At 38.4% G+C, this 18,844-nt stretch overlaps 1 protein-coding gene across 1 annotated transcript in view; it reads left to right on the top strand.

The window, feature by feature from the left end:
* Positions 1 to 18,844, top strand: part of LOC116277736 (ankyrin repeat domain-containing protein 26-like) — a 533,747-nt gene that overhangs the window by 498,576 nt on the left and 16,327 nt on the right. The window contains 13 exon segments of the mRNA XM_072951590.1: positions 942 to 1,079; positions 2,528 to 2,610; positions 4,682 to 4,834; positions 5,446 to 5,497; positions 5,875 to 5,944; positions 8,579 to 8,639; positions 8,727 to 8,914; positions 10,189 to 10,321; positions 10,726 to 10,787; positions 13,299 to 13,392; positions 15,810 to 15,838; positions 16,022 to 16,094; positions 17,846 to 18,100. Coding sequence (XP_072807691.1) covers positions 942 to 1,079; positions 2,528 to 2,610; positions 4,682 to 4,834; positions 5,446 to 5,497; positions 5,875 to 5,944; positions 8,579 to 8,639; positions 8,727 to 8,914; positions 10,189 to 10,321; positions 10,726 to 10,787; positions 13,299 to 13,392; positions 15,810 to 15,838; positions 16,022 to 16,094; positions 17,846 to 18,100 — 1,391 coding nt within the window.

The raw sequence follows: 18,844 nt of genomic DNA, 5'->3' as shown, positions 1-18,844 counted from the left end.
ATATTTTTTTCTTAAAAGACGCATATTAAACAAAGAGGAGTTTGTTTTGTCTTTTGGATGACTCTGCTTTAAATTACTTTCTTTGAAGGATACTGATGTTATTAGGTTATCACTAAGTGAGTATCACTATGAGAGTAACTTATCACCAGATACTGTGGGCTCATCAGTTCTTCTCCTTTTTCATTTCTAGTACATTTTGATGTTTTTATTTTTAATTGATAATGATAGAAGGAAGAAAAATACCTTTAGTCATTGAATAAACATTCCCTTCAAAGAAGACAAGTCTTTGGTGGATGATAAAGAGGAAAGAGCTGGGCTTTAGAGTCAGACGAGGTTGAAATCCCAGCCCTCCTGCTGGTCAGGTGTGTTACCTGGGGGACATGACTTAGTACCACCCAGCATGTTTCCTGACATGTAAAGGAGGGTCGTAGTACATCCTTCAAGAGTGGTTGTGCCTGAGAAAGACCACACGTAGACTATTCAGGTTAGTGCTGGGCACGTGCTTCTCAGCGTGATTCACTGCAGCCGTGACTATTTTTGTTGCCATTTTTATTCATATTACTGTTTTCAGCCTGCAAACAGCTTCTCCTTACCTGACCTCTCGCTGATTTTAAAGTATTATATTTCAGACTAGGGAAGAAATAGGGAATCCTTTATTTAAGCCTTTTCCTAGTTCAGACCAGTGACCTCAGCATCCTTTCTTGTCCTTCAGAGGACTTTAAATTAGCAACTTCTACTATGTGCTACCCAAGTAAGACAGGAGGCTTCTTTTTGTCCCTCCATTTTGGCCTTGGAGGTCATTTGCAGAGATGAGCACTCGAGCATGTACATGGTCAGTTCTCCGGGGGTGGGCAGGATATTAACTTGGTAAAATAGATCAAATTAACTGTTTAAGCTAAATAACTAAGTTCCTAAGAGTGAAGTTGTCTCTCTTATTTTAGATCAGCACTGATGCTTGCCGTACGTCATGACTCACTGGACACAGTCAAGCTGCTTCTTCAGAAAGGTGTTAATGCCTATTTGCTGGATGTACACGGACGGTCTGCTGAACGATATGCTTGTTGTAATGGTTTTAAACAGTAAGTGTTTACATTAAAGTGCCAGTTATCTCTAAACTGAGGTTGGAAATGACCTAACTATGACTTGTTATGTGACAGGTGAGAGTTCCTAGTTGGGAGCAGGCACTTTGGGGATGGCAGTGAGACCCTCCCCATCACCAGCTGGAAACCAGCAAAAGGCCAGACTAGTGAGATGGAGCAGTGGGCACAGAGTTCTTTATCTCAGGGTTTGTAAGACCTTTATCCTTAGGATCCTACTGGTCTCCATTTCATCCCAGTGTAACCCCTATGCATGGGGTACAAATAATGCCACATATCTGATTTTTCTAACTAGTTATTTGGGTCTTGAAGTGTTTAGTAGAGCAGGAAATCCTGTATTTTCCTTTAGGGACTTTCTTCTATAATCTTCCTCTTGAATTTTCCAGGAACCTAAGGGATTCCCTAAGATCACAGTGACAGTCCTCTCCCACAAGGCACTGGGGCAGGGCGAGGGCATGCTAATCGTTCTCTTGTTTCCCTTGATTCTGTTGCTGCAGTGTTGGTACTAAAACTGGTTTTAACAGGATCTCCTCGGCAGCTGGGGCTAGGGTCTGGATGTTGCTCTCTAAAGACCTTTAATAAAATTTTAGAAGAAGAAAAGGAAAAAGAAACTGGTCCTGCAGTCGGGTCGTGATTGACCTCTGCTCCCGGGATGCCTGTGCTGATCCAGTTTCCGCGGCCTTCGTGGCGATGGACACGTAAACTTCTGCGTGATGGCTTGTTTAGTTCTCATACATATGCTTGTATGAGGTCATGTATTTATAAATAAGTTTAACTGCAAGTTATATAGTAGCTGAGGTGCCCTGAAGTATAAACCATGAAGAACAGCTAATCATCGTAATTTGTAAAATTTTCTGAAAACTACCACATTTAAATGTTACACCTGTGAAAGAAAACACACATTGGGTTTTATTTGGGATTCTCAAATAGTTCCAGCATTAAAGTTCAAGAACAAATTATTCCATTCTTCCACTATTTCTCTGAGCATCTGGGGGATACATTATCTCATTAAATCTTCATAATATTCTTAAGAGTATTAATAACTAACTGCCTGACAGTAAGATCCCGGTTTTATAAAGGAAGACTTTGAGCTGAAGAGAAGCACCTTGTCCAGGAACAAATAGCTGTTGGTTATAGAGCTGGGACTTCTGAGTTCGAGATACTTTGTATATGTCAGGCTCACTCTAGTTAACTTACTGAGCTGTAGTGCCCTCAGTTCATGACTACTTCACCTTACTTTTTTTTCTTTTTTAATTCTACATCCTAAATTTAAAAGTGTAGGTTGCACAAATTTGAAATACATGGGGCAATTGAAGTTTTGATATTACCTGTGATATTGTCTGAAATAACCTAAGAATTTAATACATTTGGTAATTGTTTTTCATATTAGTATTCAAGTAGTAATATTTATCACATTTTTTTATACATAGCCTCTCCCAACTGATTGTCGACTACAGAGACGGAAAGATACCAGCTATTCCCCCTCAAAATAGCGACCTAGGACAGAGTTCTGGTAATAAGTTACTCTTGTTGGCCCTACCATAGATAAAGAAAGTAAGATTGAGGAAATTTTGATAATGAAAGAGCAGTGAAAAAAGCCAGTGTGTAAATTTGTGTGTGTTTTTATTTTTTTAATTAATTTTTTCTTAATGGTCTAGTATTCAGAATTATTTAAGAAGTTAATTGTAGGTAATTTAAAATCTGAGACAATATTGTCTGAAAAGAAATTCATTTATTTAATCATGGCCCCTGAAATCCCATATTACATCTTTGTGTAAATAAGAAAAACAGGTTTTTAACTTTGTTGTACATTTCCTGTAACATTATAACAAGTTGGCCTTGTTACAGAACTGGCTCTTTAATTTTTACAGCAAATGGATTACATTGGGTAAACGAATGCTACTTATTGCATAGTGATTAGTCTCACTAAAAAGTGATTGTCTTTAAAACTGGGAGCTCAGCGATACCTTCCTGGTGCTGTAAACAAATGGCCAACAATTAGAGCTGCACAGCTGGGCCAGTGTGCAGCATACTGCACACTGTTTTTTAAAGGTACCTAGTGATAGGGCAGAAGTCAGGAAAGCAGTGCCTTGCTGAGAAGCACTGGTTACTTTTCACATCATTACACCAACAAGGGCTCGCTCTCACCAGTTTCATTCCTCAGAAGTGCAAACAGAATGAGATACGTTGTCTGCATCAGAGCCAGATGATTTCTTCTTTTTTGGGGATACTTGTCATGAAACTATTTTGTTAGAACAAGATTTTCTATTGCCATTAGTTAAAGGATTGTCATAATAAATACTCAGCACAACTCAGGACAGGACTCAACAAATTGTAAAAAAAAGCACAGAAGTGCTTCACATAAAAAAAAAAAAAAGATGATGACTGTGTTGCCTAGATGTGACTCCTAGCATGCTGTTCAGTCTGAACTGTATGAGGGCACCTTTAACTTAGTACACCTTGATCAAGCAAAGAACTTCTGTTGTAGGAAATACAAAGATGGAAAAGACAGAGTTTTAGTCTTCAAGGTGCTCATAACACAACAGAGTTGTCCCTGGTTAATGTCTGTATATTTTTTAAACAGGATTTTCAAAGAAAACATTCTTATCTGTTAATTCATCCACTTAACAGATGACTATCAAGTGTCTTTTAGGTACTAGGCACCACTCTGACGTTACAGAATGCAAACAGGTCACAAGCACAGTTCCTGGCCTCCGGGAGCTTGCTACCGTCATCCTCATTTTTATGATTGGCTTTACTTTATTCTGTGCTTACTGTGTCCCAGAGCCCACTAGGACTTTGTAACTGTCTTTATGTATTTTTTATTGGTATTTAATATGTACCAAATACTTTTAAGTCCATGGTGAGGAAAGAAGATTTTTAAAAGTGGGTAGGATGTCAGGTAAGCCACGCAGAGCGAGTAGAAGTTTGCCAGGGAAGGAGGCAGAAGTTCAGTGTTTGGTGGGCGGGACATCTTTGAAGATTACATTTGGCAGAAAGGACAGTGGTTCAGAGGCTAAGATGTGCCAGTGAACTTTGCAGGATCGATGAGTTTCATTTTGTTGGTGCAGAAAGGATGCTGTAGGAATGGTTGGGAACGAGGTGACTACCTAGCTCAGACACGCTTCTGAAAGCCTTTCTGGTACTATAGAAAGTAGGTCTGCTGTAGACCTTGGGAAATTTGTCAGAATGCTTTTAGGTGCAAATAATAATAGGAGCCCTAAGTAACTGGCTAGAGCAACAGGAGTCAGGATTGGTTAGAAGTTTCGGTGATGTCGTCAGGATCCCAGACACTGTCCCTCCTTCAGCTGTGAGGCTGCTGGTGTTAATGTCACCTTTCCTGGTCTGCTGATTGGCAGCAGCTCCAAGCGTCATCTTCTCATCTGACAGTATCCGCAGGCGAGGAGGGCTGCTTCTCTCTGCATGTTTCCTGTTAACTAGGAAGGAAACAGAGACGCTCCCGGTAGACTTCCCCTAGCATCTTATTGGCTGGGCTACATCACATGCTCATTCCTAAAGCAGCCACTGGGAAAGGAAATGCAGTTACTGTGATGACCGTAAGACAATCATTTCTCTTTTCGCAGCTAAGGAGAGCTTACCTTCTTCGCATACTGGGGCAGAAAAGATCCAAGAAAAGTTGCAATTGTCCAGCAAGGACAACGAAGAAGAAAAGGTTGTCGAGTTGGGAACCAGCAATGGCTGCTGCATGGATCCACTGAAGAATGTTGAGCAGAAGAGTAAGAAGATTCGATTTGAGTCTTAGGGTTTCCTGTTATGACATAAAGCAGGGATGCACAATCTTTTTCTGTAAAGGGCCAGAGAGTCAATATTTTAGGCCATGTGATGTCTGTCACATCCACTCATGTCTGCCATTGCAGTGTGAAAGCAGCCCTAGACCGTATGTGAGCGAATAGATATGACCGTGCCCAGACAACATGAGGTTGACAAAGCCGAATGGCAGGGTGGTTTTGTCCCATGGATGTCGTCCAGAAATACCATGCTATGTAAGCTTGACATTGTCAGTTTATGATACTGAATCTACTAATGATTATCATTCTTTTGTGAGTCTCATAAAGTTTGGTTGGGATTTTGGTCCTTGTAAACAGCAGTTCACTTTAAAATATCAAATTTGGATAAACACCCTCTTTTTTTGATAAATATAAAGGAGGGGAAGTGGTTTTTATGCATTAATTACTTACCAGGAGTATACTCCATATTCACTCAAGTGTGTAGTCTCCAGGTGTGGTCCCAATGGAATGCTTTTTAACAAAACAGTGATCTCATACTTTTAATATTCTGTATTTTTCTATTGCCCGTATAAACTCTATTTTACTTTCTTCTTTAATAGAGATTTCAGTGATTAAGATTGCACCGAGGCTTGAAGATGTCTCTGTAAGCCGGTAGGATTTTATGGATTTTTAAAAATTACATGCTGACTGAGGGAACACAGAGAAAAGAAACAAGGCTTGTTGAGTGTCCTACCTGGGTTAGACACCATGTTATGTACTTGACATTTGTTACCTCGTACAGTCACCACAACAGCTTTGCAGAGTAGCTGTGCTGTTATAGCTTACTTCTATTTAATTAGGCAGCTGTAGCTTAAGGAGGTTGACTAGTTTACCCATGATTCCATGGTTAACAAGTAGTTAACCTGTGACTTAACCATCAGGCAGCCTGGCTCCCAATTCTGCTTTCTCATCCCTCAGCATAGACTTGTGTGACTTGTTTGTTTAAAGAAATGAACTCACTCATTTATGATGTGTATTTTTCTTCAAAGTATTTCACCCAAACATGATATTGATGATTCACGGCCTCCATCAGATGGTAACTTAGATCTTGCTGCCAAGGTAAAGTGTTTTCTTGTGAAATTAACTTTTCTGCTCTGAATTTAGTTTTGTGTAGTATTTACTCTTAAAATTTAGCAGTGTTCTGCCTATCATTGTTTTATGTTTGTATGAGAAAGTTGGTCTGAGTAAACCATTTTATTAAAATATGGCAGGTTTTTTTCTTTTCTTTTTCTTTCTTTTTTTTTTTTTTTTTACTTTGGTAAATACTGAAGATGAGGCTGAAGCAAAATGGACTAGAAAATAGATCATGACAGGAAAGTTGTACTGTGGAAAGGTTTCCCACAACAGAGGAGGTGTGAAGCTTGGCCAAAGATAAGGTTTCTTTGACTTTCAAACCACACTGACGGCATTTGTATAATACTTGTGCCTCAGGGACCTCTTCAGTGCACACAGCTACTTACTGTGATAGCCATGGCCTCTTCCTGGGCCTTTCAGTTCCAAAACTTACGTAGCATGTATCTTTTTTTTTCCCCCTTGGACACTTATTATTTTGGTATCAGAGAGTTGTGAGGAAAGAGGGTTGTTTTGTTTTGTTTTGTTTTGTTTTGTTTTTTACTTTATTTCTATCTCTGGTTCTGCATTAAGACTTAAAATAATAGTTGAAATTCTAGAAATTTAGAAATTAAAATTCTGTTTCTCAAAATCCATATTATAAAGAGATTCCTCTGTGTTTTCTAAATTATCCCATTATGAATATATTCAAAACTCTGCATCTAACTGAAGAATACATGTTTTCCCTAAAATAACAGCCAGCTTTAAAAGTAGACTCTTAATAACAACCATATGATGAAACCTATTTCAGAATTCTTTCATATTACAGTTTTAAAAAGTATGTCCAGTCCCCGTGTCCCATTCTAAAATTTCAAGTTTCAGACATTTTGTAGTATAGTTATTTACATATTCATCTTATAGCCCCTGCATCAGTATACACTGCTGGAGATTAGGGAACGTAATTGCGCATTTCCTGGAGCACCTAGAATAAGGTCTTAAATGTAAGAAGCATTTTAGTATTTTATGAATGTGAGTGCATGAGGAGACATGGAATTCTGCACCATGCTGCAGGTGATATAACATGCACACTCTATCATAATGAAATCTATTTGAATTCTAAAAATATGACTTAAATTTCTATTCCCTTTGTTTAGGCTGTAAAAGATCAGTTGTTATGAGAGGAAATATGTCATAAATGCCGAGGAAATAGATAAGTATATGATAAATAGGAAAAGGTTACAGTCTGTTTTTCAGTATCCACCAACTGTGAGCTTAGAATTTGAGATGAAAACTTTTTTACCTTCTTTTAGCCCCCTCTCATGTTCCATGAAATATATCTTTTCAAGCTATCTATTATCCTTAGAATCCTGATTACCAGTTCTTTGTCTAGGTGGAAAGCTGATGTGTTAGGAGCTTTCTAAAATCTATTTTTCTCTCCCTCTAGTAATAATTTGCAGCATTCAGGTAGTGAGAGATGACTATGTTCAATTGAGTGACTTACAGTGACAAAATTTAACTGTTACTTATAGCAGTGTTTACAAACAAACAGTTGTGGAGTAATACAAGTCAGTATTATTGGGGATATACTATGAAGAAAGGCCTTTGTTTTATATATATGTTTTATATGCCATATATTTTCATATTTTTATAAAATTTGCTGAATAATATATATACTTGCATATATAACTTATATATTTTTATATATATAATAAAAAGGTAAAACAGAGGCTTTCACTCATCGTATATCCCTAACAATACTGATACATCCCTGATCTATTATATATAAATGCTGAAATACATATATTTCTCCACATGCCTTGTTATACTTACATTTTCCTTTTTACTTGCCTTAAGTTTGTACTTCACTAGTCATGTCTCATTTTTTCTTTTCTTCCTCCTCCCCACTTTTTTTTTTTAATGATTTTCCCCAAACCTAATATTTCTCTGCAGAAAACACTTCCTCGGTGTCTGCTCTTTCAGTCCATCTCACTCTGCCTCTGTGAACATACTTAGTGACAGCTTTCTGTTTACTGTGTGTGTGACTTTCACTCATGAGTCATTGCCCCTCAGAATTACTTTTGTTCTTTTTTCTCTTTCTTAGAAGTAACTGACTTTGAACAACCATTTGTCTTTAGCTTTTTGGCGAATGGAATAGAAGTAGCTTATACTGTTTGCCGTTCTAACTCATCCAAATAAGATACTGCTGAAAAGTAAACTCTCATATTTCCCCCATGAGAGATCATTCACACATATATAAATCATGCAAGCACATTTCAAAATACAACAACCACTTTAAATTTCTTAATGTGAGGTTTTTCAATAGGACTCTAAACTATCAGGTATAAGATTTTGTTCTAGATCATTTTGGTCAAGAAAGTCATCTAATGGATACCATAGTGTTTGTATAATTATCAATGAGGGGTAAAGAAAGTAACATTTTGGGACCCCTGAGGTCATCTGTCATAATCCTCACCCCATGAGAAGATGTAGGTTGGTAAATGACAGACCCGGGACTTGAATCCGTATCTGAATGACTCCAAAGCCAGCGCTCTTTGTGTTAGATCATCTAGGAATGGGGAATGTTACAGTTACTTTATTCAATTTCACATTTGTTGTTCTTAAAGCTGCAATTTTCTTCTCTAGAAAGTCCGGCATCCAAGATTTGCCAAGCTAATTCGGGCCTGGGAAGAACCCGTGATAAACAGTAAGTTATTTGAAGACTGTCTTTTTGTGTTTTCACTGATGAGAAATTACAGATCATTTCATCTACCGTACCTTGTTTTCACTACAGCAGAGGCAAAAGATGGTGTTTTGAAACCAGGAACTAGCACCGTCTTTGAGGACCATAATTCTAATAGTGAAAATGAAGATGCAGTTAGAACCTTTTCCCAACCATCCACTGAAGTTTCAGGCTTTTCTCATCCTGCCTTCCCAGCACCGGAACCTCTCACGTCTTCAGCAGTCCTTGGTGTTTCAGAGGTAAGCCGTTTTGTTTTTAACTTTTCCTTCCTGTGCTTTTTCACTTACCGTCCCCCTGATTCTCATGGGGATGAAAAGGATCCTACACAGGAATGGAAGTCCTCAAGATCACAATAGAAAACAGTGTGATAACAAGAGAGGTACATGTGCAGGACTGAGATTTGTAAAGGTTGGTGGCAATAAACAGTTCTCAAATGTGCCATTAAGAAAAGAAAGAATAAGAATAAGAAAGCAACAGGAAAGAACAGCTGGATGAATATGAAGATGGGCAGGGGTACAAAGGGGAAGCGTTCATCTAATAAGGACAAGATGAATGAGTGTCAAAATGAGAGAGATGATTATACAGACACAGCAGAAATAGTGGGGTTAAGTGAGAGCAGGAACTCTATAGCACACATTATGATAGAAATTATCTCTAATTCAAATTAAGAGAAGGAAAAGTCAGGTCATGGAAGAAAGTGCTCAGACTCTTCTGAAGGACATAGAGCTGATTTTATGAACAACAGAAAGAAAATTTGACCCTCACCTTTTTTCTTTTTGGTTATAGAAGTTTGTTTTTTAATTCAAGTGTAGTTGATGTACAGTATTGTATGAGTTACAGGTGTGCAGTAAAGTGATTTGGTTTTATATATATATATATAACCAATTTTTCTTTCTTTTCCATTATAGTTTTTTGTGAGATATTGAATACAGTTCCCTATGGAAGCTAGTTTTAACTTGAAGTTATTTATTTTTTTAGATAGCCTCACATTTAAATTAATGAAGTGATGTCTTATATTTAATCTAGCAAATTTTGTCTCTCCATTCCGTCCCCAGTAACTGAGTCCTAGTTTTCCATGTGACTTCTCATGCTGTTTCACACCTCGACCTTGGGCTCAGGCTGCCCTTTTTAGAACCCCCTTCACATCTGCTCTTTGCACTGGGTCTGTCTTTTAAGACACAGCCTGGTCTTCCCAGCATTCCCGGAGCTATTGACATGCAGCAAGTCTCTTCTCTCCTTTGTGCCCTTACTGTATCTGTTCACTTCAGGTGTAGAGCTGTTGAATGATAACTTGTCTGTGTTGATTCATTTTCATGTGTCTCTACCTCCCCTAGAGTATAGAGCAGAATCTGTCTTTTATGTATATTGCCAGCTTCTCCCAGGAGAATGTCTATGATTTGATGGATACAGTAACTATATGTTGTCTTCCTGACTGATTGATTGAATGACCAAGTGTAGGAATATGATGTTTTCTGATGTTGGGTTTTTGTTACCTTGTGTTTTGTTTTTCTAGGGAGAGGCAACAAAGCCGAAAACGGGGGGAAAAGAGAACGGCACTCGGGCAATTGACAGTGTCCTAAAGGAGCAAGCAGATCAGAGCAAGTTGATTTCTACTGATGGAGATGGAGCACACAAAAGCGACAGAGGTGGGAAGTCAGGGAGCATCTATGGGTTTTCTTCTCTGCTTAAAAGCTAGTGTGGTTGGAGGGGGGAGGGTATAGCTCAGTGGGAGAGCACACGTTTAGCATGCACGAGGTCCTGGGTTCAATTCCCGGTACCTCCATTAAAAAAAAAAGTAGTGTAAAAAATCTGAAGTGTGTAGATCCAAATCTGATATCCATTTCTTCTTAAGTGTTTTTCTTTTGCCATCTTCCTTCATAAATATCCCAACTACGACCAAGTTTTCTTCCAGAAAATGCTTCAACCCTCTGAAATTCTTTCGTGCCACTTTAATTTATTGACATATTCATGAATCCAGATAGACTTATGTGTATTTAAACTTCCCAGTGGTATGTGTTCTCATTAATGTATCTGTGACTGCATTTTGTAGATGCAACACCAGCATTAAGATTCAAAGGAAAGAAAGATGCAGAATCATCCCGGGCTTTTGAGGTACTGTCTTCTATTATTATTATGTTCAAATGTAAGCATTGCGTGATGTTGAAACATAAATGGAGGGATGTTTTGACTTCACTTTCTCACTTTTACATTTGCCCAGCAAAATTTTGGTTCCTCACTTTAACCCTCACTTAGTAAAGTCATTCTGTGCTACATGTCATGCCACTGCAGAGTGCACTTGTGTTAATTTTCCAGACTCACCTAATGAAACTGCTGTATGTAGTGCAAAAGCCAAGGCTTAGAAGTCACAGGGAATCGGTTTGGGTTCTGAAGTTACATTTTCTAAAAACCGAAGAAAATAATTCTTGGTCGGCCTGTGACCAGATGTTTATTTCTTTGTTATAAATGAATGTGTAAAACTCTTAGATTCAGAGAGAAACAGGTTGTACTAAAAAAAAAACAACACAAAAAACCGGTGTTTTTGTTTTACCACTTTGACCTTGAAAAGACAGTGCTTGCACTTGAAAGTATTATTATATTTGGATTGTCAATTAGATCTGCAACGAACATTTCAGGAGAAGCAAAAGCATGGGGAATAGTAATAAGTATGTGGGGTTAAAATACCAGCAGTTTGGTTTAGTGATGTTTCACTGAGGACAGCCCATTTCGGGTAGAAAATAGCGTGCACTGAGTACCTTTATGGGGACCGAACTTGAAGGCAGCTAAGCACAGGGTAGTGATGACCTACCTATTCCAAGGTGATAGCCATGGAAGGAGGTCAGAAGAGCCTGAGCGCTTGGATCTCGGCAGCTCCTGCCTAGTGGTACAGCACTGTACTTGAAGTCAGGAGATGTGGTAGCATCCTGGTTCTGACCCACTGTGGGATCTTGGAAAAACTTGTCTGACTTGTTTGAATGTCAGTGACCTCGTTCAAAAACATGGTGCTGATACCTACCTCTCAGGTTATGTGTCATGAACAAAAATGTGGTAACAAGTGTGAAAACACATTGTCAACTGAAAAGGGTGCTATAGAAATGTAAGGCAGAATGATCACAGTGGCCACTAGTGACCTACTGAAATGTTGAGGACACTTTTTTAAAATCTGAAGGAGAATAAAATGGGAAATTTAGAGCGGGCATGGGGAGTTCTCATTTGGGGTGTGTTCAGTGTCAGTAAACTATTATCGAACATCTCCGATAGGTATATAGTGCTTTGGTACTTGACGCCTTCTGGGGATTTTTAGATGTTTTGACCTTAAATTAATTCCTGTTCCTGAACACCAACTAGCACCAGGCAGTTAGACACTGAATGTAGCAGTTGAGGGGTTAGGCTGTAGTGGCAGGAACAGAAGAACAAGTAAACAGAAACCCTGTATCAGGGACAGTAAGTCCTTCACATAAGGAATGTGGAGAGCCTGAGGTTCGACAACAGTGGGGGAGTTTGTAGTTAGGACGGGGGTGGAGTAAGGGTGGAATTTAGGTAGTCAGAAAAGAGCTGAGTGTGACCAAAGCTGCCAGGTGACGGACAGGAAGGAGCCAGTCACACGAAGGTCCAGGGGAGGGATGTTCCGGACAGAGAGAACAGCGGGTCACATCTGCTCATCAAGGTACTCCAGCATCTTGGGGTGGCCAGGAAGCAGCAAGAGCAGCAAGTGGGTAACCGTCCTTAGAGTCACTGTTATTATTGTTGTGTGTAGAGAAGAGAATGTGCATCATAAGGGCCTGGCACATGCGGGTGGTCACTAAACGGTGTTCTTATTCTTCCCTCAGTGAAGTAAAGCTTATGGTACTTCTTTGAAGAGCTGCATAGCTACATTTAAAATTTTTCTGCTGTTAATTTAAACATAAATGTTTTTCTTTCTACTTTGGTACTTTATTCAACTATTTTCCCTATCAATAAAAGTTTTATCAAATAATAGATTCGCTAAGCCTTTGTTTACTGAAATGTAGCAGTTTCCACAGTGTTCTGTTAATACTCAACATGACAGGCTCCAAGGCTTGTTTTCATGCCATGTATGTTATTTTAATGCTAAAAACAATATCTGTCCTAAGAAACATTTTAAATGTATAGCATACTTATTAAAGAATATATTTTAATATGTATTTTAATTTTTTATTGAAGTGGAGTCAGTTTATAATGTTAGTTTCAAGTGTACCTGCAAAGCAATTCAGTTATACGTATAAAAATACATATGTTTTTTAAACGTCCTCTTCTTTTGTCGAGGAATGCAAAATGGAATTAGGTGCTTTGAAGTTAATTCTTTGTTGAAATCTGCATGTAAGTCAGTATTTTGTCTGTGGAAATATTTGCTCTAGCTTTCCATGCTCAGTTTACAGAAGATCAAAAGCCAACTGAAGATAAAAGATAGACTTGATCTAAAGAGTGCATATGTAATTTTCTATTTAAATGTTTGGGTTTCCAGGATATGCTTATTTTGTTTTCGAGTCTAATTGCTTTTAAAGTAGGAAATTAAAAAAATAATAATAAGATAGGAAATGCAGGTATTTTCTTAGAAAGGGATCAGGAAATCTTTATGCAACTCATTATTAATATTAATTTCAACAGAGTATCTCAGAGATTGAACTACCAAACCGTGTTGATCATTTATCTGGAGCTGCAGATCTAGGAGAAAAAAATACATTAAATGGACAAATAGAAAGTAAGTACTGTATTTTATTCCAAAAAAAGTCATTTTACAGAATGTTGATTTAAAACATGGATTTGGATCTATTCTCTCAGCCAAAGAAAATCACCTGTTGAACATACAGTGAGAAAAAAGAGGAGAAAAGGAAGTAAATTGTATATCTTACCAGGTGTCAGCTACAGATTAAACTAGAATGCTGTTTAAGGAGCTCAGTTGTTAGTTTTGTTTCAAGATGCTCTGTGACCTGAGGACAGTCAGGAAACCAGGAGGAGGGAAGGAGGGAGTGAAGAATGAGGGAGGTAGAGAGGAGGGGAGTAAATGAAGGAAAAGGAGGGGGGTCCCTAGCAGGATGCGGTAATGTAGAATAGTTCTTTAGAAGAAGGAAGGGAAGAGTGAAATGAGACGGGTATGAAGTGAGCTCCTTCCAGCACCAAACCTTGTCCAGGAGGCACAGCAGAATGTCCCACTCGCCCGTCCCCTGACCGTTAGGAAGGCGGCGAGGACTGCGGTACCTGATCACGCAGAGCTGGGTGTGGCTGCCGGTGAGCACAGGCGGGTGTGGTCAGCTGTCAATGTCTGGACCTTCGTGTCATGCAGCGTGTTGCTGCCTTATAGGATGGTGTCTCATAGGCCAACAGAAGAGAGTGGGAAAGAGGTGGAGAGCAGGGTGCGTTCCGGGGAGGTCAGGGGAGCTGGAGCCTGGTAAAGAGTCCACTGAAAAGTCTGCAGATCCTGATGCAGTTTTTGGGGAAGTGTTACTGGGAGACGCGTGCGGCTGTTTCAGAGGGATCAGTTAAGTCCGAGTGCTATAGAAGCAGGCTCGGTATAGACCAGAGTTTCTCAAATTTTAGTCACCTGGGGACCCAGTGAAAAGCGCACATTCTGAGCAGTGGGTCTGCGTTTCTAACAAGCTGTCAGGTGATGCCCATGTTGCTGGTCTTCAGATCACGCTCAGAGGGTAGACTTGTGTTTAAGGGAATCTGGAAGAAGAGCCACTGGGGAGTTAAAGACAACAGCAACAAGGAAAAGCACGATTTTGTTTTTCTTTCTGAGCACGTTCATAGTCAGAGGGAGGCAAAGAGTTGAAGTAGAAATTAGAGGTGTAAGCTACTGCTGCTAAGCAGAGAGGGAAAAGAAGTGGTGGGGATCGTCCATCAAAAGAATAGAAAAGGGGAAGAATTAAGACCACAGATGTAGAGGTACCTTTGAAGAGGAAAGTGAAAGGAAGGAAGGAGGAAAAAAAGCTGCAGGTAGGTGATTTTGGAATTGAGGGGAAACTTGAGAGAACTCCTTTTCGATGGCATCAGTGTATTTGCACTGAAGCCAGGTTAGATCATTGCCAATCCAGAGAATACTGGAATCAGGAGGGGGCCTAGAATTGGGGTAAACCACAGCCTCTCCTCCTATCAGGCTTCAAAGATAAATGTTGTATTGGTATTTGTTATTCAAATGAGACTAACTTGAATATGAAGCATTGGCTGTGTTGTTGTTGTTGTTGTTTTTAATATATGTTATTTTTTGATAAGATATTTATTTCACAAGAATCCTTTTATACATTAGCCTGATTTACCAAACCAATTTTGGAAATAAAAGAAATTAATAGGATTCATTCCATAAATGCTAAAGTTGTTATTTTCAGTGAATACTACACAGGTTTTGAAACATAAAAGACTTTTAATGTCTAATAATTCTGTGGCAATGAAATTTTTTTTTGATCGCCAGATTTCAATATTGAAAACTCAGTATACATTCTTTCTTGCATGAGTGGATCAAGAAACTTTGATGGCTAGAGGATCCAAGAAATGTAGGCATACTGGTAGCCCATGTGGATATGGGAAAATATGAATATTTTTATGAACAATTATTCTACAAGTGTGTATCCAGGCTGATCAATTCATAACACTTTCTCTGATGAGAAGTGAACTGCACATTCAAATGAGCTGCCATCACAACTGTGGACTTCCTGAATCACAGGACAAATTGAAGAGCATGATAAACACTTGTAGTCTAATGGTGTCAGTCGCATGAAAGATGTGCTGTTGCATTTTACCATCAGCTTTCACTTTTGTCTTCTTGGAGCCGTGACTTGTTCCTCTGATTAAAAATCGCTTTTCTCCTCCTCAGGCAGCATGTTCACACTTGTATATGTGCACGTTTCTATTTTATAAAGTCATTTGAAACGTACTCGTACTTTTGACATCTTAACTGCATGTTTTGTTAAACCTATATTCCTGCTCTTTATTCAGTATCTATCATGGATTCATATGTCTGTCTTGTTGCTGTCCTAACTGCCCCTGAAAAACAAAACACCGAAACCTAACGTGTTCATTTCCAAAGCAAGCATGAGGATTGCGCTCAGTACTAACCACATGACTGGATAGTTGGCTTTCATATTTACTTATAATTGATTATGTGTCCCTTTTGGCTTTTAGGTTCTATTGAAAAATATCCTCACCTGAAGGTAAAAACTTTTATACTTTTATCTTGAATTTTTTTTTAATGAGGGTACTGGGAATTTAGCCTAGGACCTCATGCACTGCTAAGCAGGCACTCTGCCACTGAGCTAGACCCTCCCCCCTTGAATTATTACTACAGATTGTATCAAATGCACATGATTAATCAGTTTGTTTCAAAAACCATTCAGCCTGCAGTTGGAGTGAAAGATTCTGTTCCTAAAAAAACACGAGCAATGAAGAATTTACAAAGATTCAAATCAGGTAAATTTTGCAAAACAAATTTAACTGTGAAATGAAGTAGTCTTCTTATTCCTAATTCCTTTTATTTTTTCTAATTTAATTGAAAGATGATATAAGTAAGGCAGGTGTTATGATCGGTATCCATGTTTGAAAAATATGTATAAGCATAAGAAATAGAGTTTTAAAATGTCAGCTTTGACTTGGATGTTTCTATTGATGTTGGGAGACACCAAAGTGCTCAGTTTGGAGTCCCTGTACTTCTCAGGGATTCTGAGAGATTATTGGGTTCTAAGATTTTTCCAGAGTTTTAAAATGCTTAATTGAATTCTGACCTTTATGTAGAGTAAAGCTTCACTTGCTAACATGTCAGTCATATTTCACTTTAATTATTTCATCTAGTGCTATCACATTGATGATATTTATTTCTGTATTTATTTATTAATGAAGGTCCTAGGGATTGAACCCAGAACCTTGTGCATGCTAAGCATGTGCTCTACCACTGAGCTATTTCCCTAGCCCAAATGTCTTAAGGCAACTGGATGTTTTGATTAGCGCTCTCTCTCTCTCTGTGTGTGTGTGTGTGTGTGTGTGGTGTCTTTGATTATTAAAAATGATGGAAGTAATTAGTCCTACCTTAATGTTTGGTAGATATGATCTTTTAAAGCAATAATCCTAAAAGTTTTTGGGTTTAGGTTATTTTTTATACTACTAAAAATTATTGAAAATTCTGAAGAACTGTTAAGTGGGTTGTATCTATTGATGTTTAGTATATTAGAAAATAGAACTGAAAGATTTAAAAAACAAGCACGCACAAACATTCCATTAGCCATTAGAGCTATGATGTTCTCAAATGTCATGTATCTGGAAACCTCCACTGCACACTTAACAGAGAATGAGAATGAAAATAGCATTCAGTATTATTGTGAAAATAGTTTTGACCTCCTGGACTCCCTAGATGGAGGGAACATGGGGCTTCAGGGCTTCTCAGATGACACTTGAGAACTGCTGTTTTAAACAGGGTTCATGGGTGTGAAATAATAAAGGGGCCCTTGTGATGAGGTGGGCTTTAAAGTTCACGTCTACATTTCTTGCCTTTTTTTCTTTAACTTGCCTTAAAAATTTTGAATCTGACAACTTAATTCTTTTTAAAAAAGGAAAACATTTTTGTTATGTATTTCCTGTCTGATGGCACTCTGTACTCTTTGGATCTAGTTTGTACCTAGATTTACCCTATTTTTATATGGAAAAAATTAGTCACTCAAGGCTATCCTTTCTTATATAAATTTATGATGTTTATCCAAGGCTTAAGGTAAGAATTCTGAAGATATTGGTACATTGAGGAAAGACTGCCTCATTGTAATTTAAGTAGTACCATTCAGTAGAAGTTTTCTTAAAGCCCGCATCTCTAGGACTCAATACTGTCATGCATATTTAAACGTCCAGTAAATGGCTGGTTAGGCATACATTTTGTTAATGAAAAACTTCATATGTTGAAGAGTCGTAATTATTCATAAAGCTCTTACAGAATATAGACTGTTTTCTAGAGAGTGATGAGTGAATCCAAATTAGTAATACTAGAAAAGGTAGAAAAAAGAGAGACAGTGGTTCCCTATATGAACAGCAATGACATGTAAAGTGCAACCAGCTGGGAAGGAGCAGTGTGTTTGGGGGAGAGGAGGGCATGGGGCTGCTGCTCTGGGAAGAGAATTTGTAAAAGTTAGTCAAGTTTGTATTGTTATTCACATTCTAATAAGTGGAAACTTTGTTTTCAGGTCCTTCAGAGTGGGTTTCTACTAGTTTGAGCCTCAATAATGAGGCTGGTCAAAGAGCCAAGCATTTGAAAGTTGACAAATGTCCGTTGGTATCACAATCAGTGACCACAAACCAGTCAGCACCCACAGAACTGAGGCAGACGGCCCTGGTAGATAAAGACCGGGTGAATATTGGAGCCGTGTCTCTGTCAGAAAACGCAGCGCTCCGTGGCCTGTGTGAGTCACAGCTGCCAGAGAACAGAAGCAGCAAAGAAGGTAATAAAGCAGCACAGAGAGCTAGCCATGGTCTACCTGTGCGTGGCTTCACCGTACTCTGACTTTGCAGAAATCATTTTGTGGCAGGATCTCCTTTGTGTTTACTCCTTTTATGCAACCTACAACTGGACAATACCTTTTTGCATGACATTTACATTCAACCTCTGATCAAAGCAACATATTAAATAGCAAAGAGAATTAGGAGAAAGTAAGTTCGTTCAGAATAGTATTTAGCACACTCCTGAGAGCGGGTAGGAGGATGATGTCTAGAGCTTTGTGAGTAGTTGGGAAACCTAGGTGGACATCCATAGATTCCCTTCTCAAAGTATGGTTTCTTAGCTTTATTTTTATCTAGCTCTGAATTTATAAATATTTGTTATAGCTGTATTCAGTGTAACTGAAAAAGCACCTCTGCAACTAAATATCAAAGTATTTCTAGTATATTCTCTGCCTTTCTGTATGTTAGAAGTGGCTTTCCCAGCGGTAGTGGCAGACATTGGGAATTTGCTACACAGGACCTCCTTCTTAACTGTGTCTGCACAGTGTATCAGCTTGTTTTATTATTTTTAATGGATTGATGGGTCAAAAAGGATATTGGTTTTTAAGGAGTGCTTGATCACTTAAAAATAATATATGGAATATCAATTCTAATTCTTCTAGGATACCCAGTCTGTTGATTAACCACATCTAATACGTGTTCTACTTTATATACCAATTAATTTAATGCCTTAATCAGTGATATAA

The sequence above is a fragment of the Vicugna pacos genome, chromosome 28 (assembly GCF_048564905.1).
Source record: "Vicugna pacos chromosome 28, VicPac4, whole genome shotgun sequence".
Classification (NCBI taxonomy): domain Eukaryota; kingdom Metazoa; phylum Chordata; class Mammalia; order Artiodactyla; family Camelidae; genus Vicugna; species Vicugna pacos.
This window is presented reverse-complemented; position numbering and strand designations above follow the sequence as displayed.